This window comes from Somniosus microcephalus, chromosome 16, assembly GCF_052327205.1.
Source record: "Somniosus microcephalus isolate GS21.2 chromosome 16, FLI_Smic_1.0, whole genome shotgun sequence".
NCBI classification, from domain to species: domain Eukaryota; kingdom Metazoa; phylum Chordata; class Chondrichthyes; order Squaliformes; family Somniosidae; genus Somniosus; species Somniosus microcephalus.
This window is the reverse complement of record NC_141002.1, coordinates 7,291,590-7,302,648: the sequence shown is the minus strand read 5'-3', so window position 1 is coordinate 7,302,648 and position 11,059 is coordinate 7,291,590. Positions and strand designations below refer to the sequence as shown.

The 11,059-nt window shown below is 49.2% G+C and overlaps 1 protein-coding gene across 1 annotated transcript in view; it reads left to right on the top strand.

Moving 5' to 3' along the window:
• The first annotated feature begins 1,682 nt into the window (after positions 1 to 1,682).
• Positions 1,683 to 11,059, top strand: part of akr1b1.2 (aldo-keto reductase family 1, member B1 (aldose reductase), tandem duplicate 2) — a 34,419-nt gene continuing 25,042 nt past the window's right edge. The window contains exons 1-2 of the mRNA XM_086008575.1: positions 1,683 to 1,812; positions 10,711 to 10,878. Coding sequence (XP_085864701.1) covers positions 1,753 to 1,812; positions 10,711 to 10,878 — 228 coding nt within the window. The 5' untranslated portion in view covers positions 1,683 to 1,752. The remainder of the gene's footprint in view (positions 1,813 to 10,710; positions 10,879 to 11,059) is intronic.

Genomic DNA, 11,059 nt, shown 5'->3' with positions numbered 1-11,059 from the left:
AGGAAGTTCGGTCTCTGACCAGGAACTGCCGCACTTGCGCTGAGTGCAAGCCTCGGTTCTACTGCCCAGATAGAGCCCACTTAATCAAAGCTACACGGCCCTTCAAGCGGCTCAGCTTAGATTTCAAGGGCCCCCTCCCGTCCGTCGACCGCAATGTTTACTTCCTGAACATTGTGGACGAATACTCCCGTTTCCCATTCGCCTTCCCCTGCCCAGACATGACCAGCGCCACGGTCATTAAATGCCTCAACAGCCTGTTCTGCCTGTTCGGTATGCCGAGCTATATCCACACGGATAGGGGGGCGTCCTTCATGAGTGAAGAGCTACGCCAGTACATGCTGTCCAAGGGGATCGCCACGAGCCGTACCACCAGCTACAACCCCCGGGGTAACGGCCAGGTGGAGCGAGAGAACGGGACAGTGTGGAAAGCAGTCACTCTAGCTCTAAGGACCAAGGGCCTCCCTATCTCCCGCTGGCAGGAAGTCCTCTCGGATGTGCTCCATTCGATACGGTCGCTATTGTGTACGGCCACTAATGCCACGCCTCATGAACGAATGTTTGTCTTTCCTCGGAAATCCACCTCAGGCGTATCCATGCCGTCATGGCTCTCCACCCCAGGTCCGGTACTCGTGCGAAGGCATGTGAGGGGCCACAAGACGGACCCTCTCGTGGAGCCAGTACACCTACTCCACGCCAACCCCCAATACGCATATGTCCGGCACGCCGACGGAAGGGAGGACACCGTGTCCATAAAAGACGTCGCCCCAGCCGGCATCGACAACAACCACGGCAATAGCAGCGACGACGATCACAGCAACCCTTACCCACCCACTATTCTTTCATCACCCCCGGAAGAACATCGACCAACGGCACCCCCACCAACTACCCCTTCAACAACCCCGGCGGCGCCCCCGGCAGAGACCCAGGAGGCTACCGGGGACACCCAGCCGACACCCGCGGCACCACAACAGCCACGTCGGTCGCAGAGGACTATCAAACCCCCGAACAGACTAAATCTATAGAAGGGGTGAATGTGATGAAATATATTCCATTCATCACTGCCTGCTTTCTGTGTCTTTTCCCTTCCCCCAGTCCTCATGTATTATGTATTGGAATGTGCTGGAACTGGTTGTGTGCAGGGCTCCGCCCATACCTGGCTCCTTTGTAATCTAAGTTCAGTCGGGCATCAGCCTCCTGAAGGAAGACATCTCTCTATTTTACGTGTTATGTTCTGAGTTAATAAAAGCCTTACTTTTGTTCTGCTAACTTCGAGTCTCGGAATAATTGAGGCACATCACTACCGTACCCCATCTTCAAATAATGGCCTTGGGATCTATTAGAGAGACCTGAGAGGGCAGTTTAATGTCTCATCCGAAAGACGGCACCACTGACAGTGCAGCACTCCCTCAGTGCTGCACTGGTGTGTCAGCCTGGAGTTTGGTGGTCAGCTCACTGGAGAACGACTCCAACCCACAACCTCCTGGACTCAGTGATTCCAAATCAAGGTCAGCCAAGACAGGCCCAATGGAGAGGGTGGGGCTGCAGCAGGAAAGGGAGGCGATTGGAGCGGAGCTTTGACTGACACTGCCTGCGGGCCAATCAGAGGAGGGGCTGGGCTGCGGCGGGAGAGGGAGGCGATTGGAGCGGAGCTTTGTCTGACACTGGCTGCGGGCCAATCAGAGGGGCTGGGCTGCGGCGCCGCCCATTTAAAGCAGCAGCGGCAGGCGCGCGAACTATCCGCCATCTCGCACCATGGCCGTCGTCCTCAACACCGGCGCCCGCATGCCCAACATCGGGCTGGGGACGTGGAAAGTGAGTGAAGCCGCCCTCGGCCGCTGTCCTAGAACCAGCTCCTGTAACCTCGGTGCGGCTTCGTGTGCCGGGCCGGCGGCTGATCCGTGGCGCCGCCGTGTCTCCCTGCAAAGACTGGTCGTTCCCCGAGTCGGTGTCGCCCGCCTGCTGCTTCCCGCCGCCTCCACCACGGGCAGCGGCTGCTGGACTTCGCCCGGGCGGGGACTAGTTCCGGGGCACGGCGGCGGCCGCTGTAGGCTCCCCTCCATTCCCCAGCTGCAGAGAGGCGAAAGGTGTGAGAGGCCAGCCGCCCATCTCCAGAGGCGGGGTCCACACTCAGGGTCTGGGGGAGTGGGTCTGGGGGGGGGGTTGGTGTCTGGGCTCAGGGTCTTGGGGGGGGGTTGGTGTCTGGGTTCAGGGTCTTGTGGGGGGGGTTGGTGTCTGGGTTCAGGGTCTTGTGGGGGGGTTGGTGTCTGGGTTCAGGGTCTTGTGGGGGGGGTTGGTGTCTGGGTTCAGGGTCGGGGGGGGGGGTCTGGGCTCAAGGTCGTGGGGGGTGGGTCTGGGCTCAGGGTCTGGGGGGGGTGGGTGTCTGGGCTCAGGGTCTGGGGGGGGTGGGTGTCTGGGCTCAGGGTCTGGGGGGAGTGGGTGTCTGGGCTCAGGGTCTGGGGGGAGTGGGTGTCTGGGCTCAGGGTCTGGGGGGAGTGGGTGTCTGGGCTCAGGGTCTGGGGGGAGTGGGTGTCTGGGCTCAGGGTCTGGGGGGAGTGGGTGTCTGGGCTCAGGGTCTGGGGGGAGTGGGTGTCTGGGCTCAGGGTCTGGGGGGAGTGGGTGTCTGGGCTCAGGGTCTGGGGGGAGTGGGTGTCTGGGCTCAGGGTCTTTGGGGGGGGAGGTCTGGGCTCTGTCTTTGGGAGGGGTGGGTGGTTCTGGGCTCACTGTGTGGAGGGTGGGTGGTCTGCGCTCAGTGTTGGGGGCAGGGTGATCCACTTGTATTCCGCGGGCGGGGGAAAGCCAGTATCCTGTGGGTCAGGTACAAGTGATTCTCTGAGAAGTGGGTTGAGGTGAAGACAGTCCCCTGCTGGGAAGTAATGTGATCTTTACAAAGTACTGCGTGTAAGCTTCCTCTAAATAGAGCTTTGTTGTTTAAAACTTTATCAAATTCACATTCATTTGCAGCTGAGGTGTTTGGGTACATTTTGTATTGCGTCTCGACATAATCAAATGTTCCAAGGTGCTTCATGTGGGAGGGAACAGTTGTTGAGCATTAATGGAAGTGTTAGAAGAAATGACAAGGCTGGGAGAAATTTTCAAGGTTTTGGGTGGGAGTTCCAGAGACTGGGACTGGGATGGTTGAATGATGGATTCGGAAGCGAGGGAATGGATACACAGGACACGAGAGGGTGTGTAAGGCTGGAAGCGATTGCAATGTCGAGTAAGGATATGTAGTTGAGAACATTGGCCCAGATTTTGCCGTAGCAAGGCATCTAAAGGTGCCTGCCATTAGACAGGCGTGCCCTTGTGCGTTTAGGTTTTTATATTTTTTGCATGACCAGTTGCAAGTGCGAGCTGATAGCGTCGCAGTGAGGGAGACGGGACCTGGGACCTGCATGAACAGGGCAAGCAACTGTGTATTTTCTTAAGTTCGCAATCCTTTAATCTTATGTTCTTATGTTCTTCTTATGTTCTTATGATTGGTTAACAGTGTAAGGACTGAAAAGAAAGAGTAAATCAGTGGGTGAATTTGATGTCAAATTAAGTATAGAAAGAGAGGGGAAGAAAGTTTAGATTGAGAAAATAAGGAAAAGTTTTTTAAAAAGCTTTAATTTTAAATTTTAAAAATCTCCAACATCAGTTAATACCTGAGAGAATGAGACTCCACACTTGTAATGTCAGTAATTAACAGTTATTGCGTGTTAAAAGGGTACTTGTGCTTGAAATGACAAGATTTAACTTTCTATGGCATGTTTAGTTTGTATCGACCATGCAAACACAGCAACTTCATGCCATTCAATGCATTTCAGTGGTGAGGCAGACAGTGAGGTGCCATTTTCGCAAAGTTAGCAGCGGAACTCAGACAGCAACTTTGGGATATTCGCATTTAACGGTGCATCTGCTCCTCTCCTGAAGTTGCTGTACCATTTACACACAAATAACGGCGAGCACCATTAGCCTCACCTTTTTTTGACAGCAAATTCTAGCCCATTAAGTTCATTGTGTTGGGACAAGATAGGTCAATTTGGATGGAGTTGGTGTGTGAGTGGGGCTGACGAGATGTGAGCAGTGGCATTTTGAATAGGAGTATAAGGAGGGTGACGGCTGCCAAGAAAATTGAGTCTAGAGGTGCTAAATATGTGGCTTTTACTGACAATGGGGGTAAGTTAGTCATGACATTACAAAGATGGAAGTAGGCAGTCTTGATAATGGATGGGATGTAGGATTTGAAGCTTAGCTCGGTTGAACAGGGTACTGAGGTTCTGCTTACCGTGACTCATCCTAAACGGGCAGCCAGGAGGGGGTAACAAGGGAGTGGAGTTTCTGATGGTGATGGCCAAAAATTGACTTCAGCCATTCTGATGCAAAAAGCAAAATACTGCAGATGCTGGAAATCTGAAATAAAAACAGAAAATGCTGGAAATAGCAGGGCAGACAGCATCTGTGGAGAGTGAAACAAGAGTTAGCAAAAAAACCATCAGCCTGAAACGTTAACTCTTTCTCTCTCCACAGTTGCTGCCTGACCTGAGTATTTGCAGCATGTACAGGAAACGTTGTGCTATCCGGCACCGACGGGACCGAGCTGTTGCCGTTCCCTCAAAACTGCCGGACACTCCAGCGCTAATGTTGAAAGATACGGAAGCTTTTGAGCTCCGTATCTGTCAACAAACCCTACAGCTTCTAAACAGTCCAAGCGTCTCTGACGTCTCTAGCTTAGCAACAGCTTCAGCAGACCTTGCAGAGCTTGACTGTTGAGGAAAAAAGCAACGAGAAAAAAAAACCTAACGAAAACGGCTCCTGATTTTTGCCGGTGGCTCGAGCATTCCGGACAGTTAGCCTCCGGATAACACAGTTTCCTGTACTGTTTTTATTTGTCATTCTGGTGTTCAGTTGGAAGAAATTCTGACTTGTCTGCTACTTAATGTCAGGTGGACATGCAACCCAAAAGTAGTTGTGCGAAGTGGGAGAGGGATGTGATCAGTAAATTATAGGAAGCTGACCTACGGAAGATGTTACCGAGGGTCAGCATATTAGGTAAGGGAAGGGACCAAGGATAGATCTTCGGGGAACTCCAAATGCAATCTGTATAGTGGAGGCAGGATTGTCCAGCCACTGATTTTCACGCTCTCTCTATTGCTGCCTGACCCCAGAAATTCTACAGTGTCATAGAGCCATAATAGCACAGAAGGAGGCCATTTGGCCCATCGAGTCCGTGCCAGCTCTCTGTAGAGCAATCCAGTCAGTCCCAGTCCCCCGCTCTATCCCTGTAGCCCTGCAAGTTTATTTCCCTCAAGGGCCCATCCAGTCTCCCCTTGAAAACATTGAGTGTCTCCGCTTCCACCACTTCCGTCGGCAACGAGTTCCAGGTCCTCACCACTCGCTGCGTAAAAAAGTTTTCCCTCACGTCCCCCCTGTATCTCTTGCCCAAAACCTTAAATCTCTCTCCCCTAGTCCTTGTACCATCAACTAGTGGGAACAGCCTTACCCCGTCTAGCCTATCCAAAGCTGTCATAATCTTGTACACCTCTATCAAATCACCCCTCAACCTCCTTTGCTCTAATGAAAACAAATCCAGCTTCTCCAACCTGTCCTTGTAGCTAAGATCCCCCATCCCCGGAACCATTCTGGTAAATCTCCTCTGCACCCTCTCAAGGGCCTTCACATCCTTCCTAAAGTGTAGTGACCAGAACTGGACACAATACTCCAGTTGTGGCCTAACCAGCGCTTTATAAAGGTTCAGCATAACTTCTCTACTTTTGTACTCAATACCTCTATTTATGAAGCCCAATATCGCATATGCTTTGCTAACCACTCTCTCAGTATGTTCCGCCACCTTCAGGGACCTATGCACATTAACTCCCATGTCCCTCTGTCCCTGCACACTCTTTAAAACTGTGTCATTAAGTGTATATTGCCTCTCCCTGTTCCTTCTGCCAAAATGCATCACCTCACACTTCTCTGTATTAAATTCCATCTGCCACTTGTCTACCCATTCTGCTAGCCTTTCTATGTCCTGTTGCAGTCGATTGGTATCATCCTCACATATACTGTCTACCATCCTCCAGTCTGAAAAACAGCCATTTACCACAACTCACTGTTTTCTGTCTTTAAGTCAATTCCTTATCCAAGCTGCCACTGACCCACCTATTCCGTGAGCCTCAATTTTGTTAACCAGTCTTCTATGCGGTACTTTGTCAAACGCCTTCCGAAAATCCATGTAGATAACATCCATTGCATTCCCTTCCTCAATCCTCTCTGTTACTTCATCAAAAAATTAAATTAGATTAGTCAAACACGATCTGCCTTTTACAAATCTGTGTTGGCACTCCTTAATTAGCTTAAACCTTCCCAATGCCCATTAATTTTCCTTGATTATTTCTAAAACTTTACCCACCACTGATGTTAAACTGACCGGCCTATAGTTACTAGGATTATCCTTGCACCCTTGAACAATGGTGTCACATTTGCCACTTTCCAATCCTCGGGCACCTCCCCCGCATCTAGGGAAGATTGGAAAATTATGGCAAGCCCTTCCGCTATCTCCTCCCCTAATTCCCTTTGCAACCTGGGATGCAAGCCATCTGGACCAGCCTTTCTAGTACATCCTGTCTCAGTTTTCACCCCTTCCATTGCTTCTACCTTTTCCACTTCTACCGATATTTTGTCAGCATCCACCTCCTTAGTAAACACCGATACAAAGTACTCCTTGAGTATTCTAGCCTTGCCCTGCGCCTCTAAGCATATAATCACCTTCTTTGTCCCTAATAGGCCCCACCCCGCCTCTTACTACCTGCTTACTGTTTACATGCCGGTAGAAGATTTTTGGGTTCCCTTTTATGTTAACTGCCATTCTATTCTCTCAATCTTATTTTCATCTTCACTTCCCCTCTCAACTTATTGTATTTGGTCTGGTTCTCCTTTGAAGAATTCACCCGACATGCAACATACACCCTCTTTTTTGTTTCATCATCTTCTCTATCTCCCTCGTCATCCAAGGAGCCCTTGCTTTGGTTCCCTTACCCTTCCCTCTTGTTGGAATGTACCTAGCCTGTACAAGGAACATCTCCTTCTTAAAGATCACCCATTGTTCTGTTAGTTTTTCCTGTCAGTCTTTGGTTCCATTTTACCCTGGCTAGATCCTTTTGCATCCCATTGAAGTTAGCCCTATTCCAGTTTAGAAGTTCCACTTTAGATTGTTCCTTGCTCCTCTCCGTTGCTAATCTAAATCTTATGATACGATGATCACTGGTACCCAAGTGTTCTCCCACAGACACTTGGTCGACCTGGCCCACCTCATTCCCCAGCACCAGATCCAGCAATGCCTCCTTCCTAGTTGGGCCAAGAACATACTGGTCAAGGAAATTCTTCTGAACACATTTCAGAAATTCCTCCCCCCTCCTTTCCCTTTACCCTAGCATTATCCCAATCAATATTTGAATAATTAAAGTCCTCCAGTATCACCACTCTAGCTCTTTAGCACTGCCAAACCCAGATCCCCTCATAGTCCTTCCCATTACTCTTGCCTATAACCTGCCTACCAATAATTCTTGGGCTTAAAATAGATAAGAGATAGAAGTACCAATACGTTGGTAACCCCTGTAGAATCTGGCTATTGGCATTACCCCAACCCTGGCTGAGGAGAGGAGGGAGAGATCTGCGCAGAGGAGTGTATGTGCATGTAGAGAAAGAACGGACGTGTGCAGAACAGGGAAGAGAGATGTGCACACATGGGGATGAGATGGATGATTGCAGAGAGACGGGAAGCGAGACGGATACCCCGCACAGAGAGATGGGCATGCGGAGGGCAAAAGATGAGGCTGAAGCGTTCGCAACCACCTTTGCCAGAAGTGCCCATCTCGGCCTCTCCCAAGGTCCCTGCCATCACAGAATCCAGTCTGCAACCAATTTGATTCACTCAATGTGATATCAAGAAGTGCACTGGATATAGCAAAGGCTATGGGCCCCAACAACATCCCGGCTATAGTGCTGAAGACTTGTGCTCCAGAGCTAGCTGCACCTCTAGTCACGCTGTTCCAGTACAGCTACAACACTGGCATCTACCTGACAATGTGGAAAATTCCCCAGGTACGTCCTGTCCACATAAAGCAGGACAAATCCAATCCGGCCAATTACCACCCCATCAGTCTACTCTCACACTGCATCACTTTGCTGATGATTGTCGTCAACAGTGCTATTAAACGGCACTTACTCACCCATAACCTGCTCACTGATGCTCAGTTTGGGTTCTGCCAGGGCCACTCCGCTCCTGACCTCATTACAGCCTTGGTCCAAACATGGACAGAGGAGCTGAATTCCAGAGGTGAGGAGAGAGTGACTGCTCTTGACATCAAGGCAGCATTTGACAGTGTGGCATCAAGGAGCCCTAGTAAAACTGAAGTCGATGGGAATCGGGGGGGAAAACTCTCCACTGGCTGGAGTCCTATCTAGCAGAAAGGAAGATGGTTGTGGTTGTTGGGAGGCCAATCATCTCAGCCCCAGGACATCGCTGCAGGAATTCCTCAGGGCAGTGTCCTAGGCCCAAACATCTTCAGCTGCTTCATCAATGACCTTCCCTCCCTTTATAAGGTCAGAAGTGGAGATGTTTGCTGATGATTGCAGAGTGTTCAGTTCCATTCACAACTCCTCAGAAAATGAAGCAGTCCGTGCCCGCATGCAGCACGACCTGGACGACATTCAGGCTTGGACTGATAAGTGGCAAGTAACATTCGTGCCAGGCGATGACCATCTCCAACAAGAGAGTCTAACCACCTCCCCTTGAAATTCAATGGCATTACGATTGCTGAATCTTCCACCATCAACGTCCTGGAGGGTCATCATTGACCAGAAACTTCATGGACCAGACACACACATACTGTGGCTACAAGAGCAGGTCAGAGGCTGTGTATTCTGTGGCGAGTGTCTCACCTCCTGACTCCCCAAAGCCTTGCCACCATCTACAAGGCACAAGTCATGAGTGTGATGGAATACTCTCCACTTGCCTGGATGAGTGCAGCTCCAACAACACTCTCTAAACTCAACACCATCCAGAACCAAGCAGCCTGCTTTTGGCACCCGATTCACCATCTTAAACATTCACTCCCTCCACCACCGGCGCACCGTGGCTGCAGTGTGTATCATCTACAAGATGCACTGCAGCAACTCGCCAAGGCTTCTTCGGCAGCACCTCCCAAACCTGCGACCTCTGCCGCCTAGAAGGACAAGGTCAGCAGGCGCATGGGAACACCGCCACCTCCAAGTTCCCCTCCAAGTCACACACCATCCTGACTTGGAAATATATCGCCGTTCCTTCATTGTCGCTGGGTCAAAATCCTGGAACTCCCTCCCTAACAGCACTGTGGGAGTACTGTAGTGGTTCAAGGGGGCGGCTCACCACCAGCTTCTCAAGGGCAATTAGGGTTGGGCAATAAATGCTGGCCTTGCCAGCGACGACCACATCCCATGAATGATTAAAGAGAGGCAGGGGGTAAAATGGTTGCACAAATTTGCACTCCAACAGAGGCAGATGGGCACGAATGCACGGAGGGGGGGCGGAACATGAGAACAGCGGGGCTCTTGCATTGGCTTTGAATCTTGGGTTTGTTGCATATAGGAGGGAAGGGAAGAGAAAACAACGTTCTGAACTTGGCTATGGAATGCTTCCAAAACCAGTTTGCACTGCAAGTTATTCATAATTGCTGAAGTTTGCTATTAATCATGTGTCCATTGAACTATCCTTGGGAATTGTTCTCTTTAAACCAGATTTCTGCTTTTTAAATGGCTGTGAGCTTTAGGTATGACTTGTCAGCACTACAGTCAATTCTGTCAAACTGATGACTGCATCAGAGTCTTGCAGCTTCATTTTATTCATTGAGAATAACAGTTAATTTTTTATATCCATTTTACATTCCATCTACCCGGTCTCTTTCCCAAGCAACATGTTGTATGGAGACAGATTAAATTAAGCTTTTTACTATGCCTGACGCAACACCTGACTGGGAGGCAGCATGATTATTGCTAGAATTTGGGGGAAAAGTGAGTGGTAGTAGGTGTTGATGCACAGCTAGGTATCTTTCCCCAGTAAGATGCTGTTACTTTTTTACTTACTGTTTTCCCTCAACTGTGTCTTTCTTCTGTTTCTCTTACGATTTATCCTCTTTTAATTGTCCACCCATCCTTTATTCCATTTGAGTTCAGTTTTCCCTCCTAGCTTCCTTTCCTTTTTGATATTATTTGGTATTGACTAATTTTACAATCTAATAATGTCTCTTGCTGATAGAAGTTAAACTTATCCATCCATGTTCCTCTGTGTCGTTGCATTTTCGCTAAGCTCTGCCTCCATAACTCTGAAACTAACCAGCCTGTACCGGTGTGGAGGACAGATTGACGTACAGAATGGCATTCTGCCAGCGCCCGTTACCAGCATATATTGGGTAGTGGAGCTTTTAGCTTGAAGCAGCAGAAAGCAGTATCTGAACCTACCATGACTTTGCTGTAACAGATCAGATGCTCAATTCTGAACAATGTAGAGGCTGCTGGAAGTAACTGAATTGGCTGTTTTGTTTTTAAAAAAAAAAAAAAAAAAATCATTTTATATTTTAATATTTTGAGACACGGAAAAGTTGGGATTGGTGACTAATCATTCACCTAAGTGTTCCACGCAAGCTTTGCTTTTGCATTTGTTTTTTTTTGATGAGCACTTAATTTTGTTCGCAGTCCAAACCAGGTGATGTAACTGCAGCAGTGAAGGAGGCCATTGCCACTGGGTATCGTCACATTGATGGTGCATACATTTATGAGAATGAAAAGGAAGTGGGTGACGCCATACAGCAGAAGATTAAGGACGGGGCTGTAAAGCGTGAAGACCTCTTCATTGTCAGTAAGGTAAAGTGGAGAGTTTTGAACATCTGGGTTTCTTTCCTAAAATAAGGTTATTTGGAGTGCTGTAGGGAAGGGAAATACACTTATTTTGAGAGAGAATGTATTTGATTTACCACAACTGAATTCTAGGCCCTTTTAACTCTGCAAAGTATTGAAATCTGTTAGAGGAATTCTTGGTCAGAAC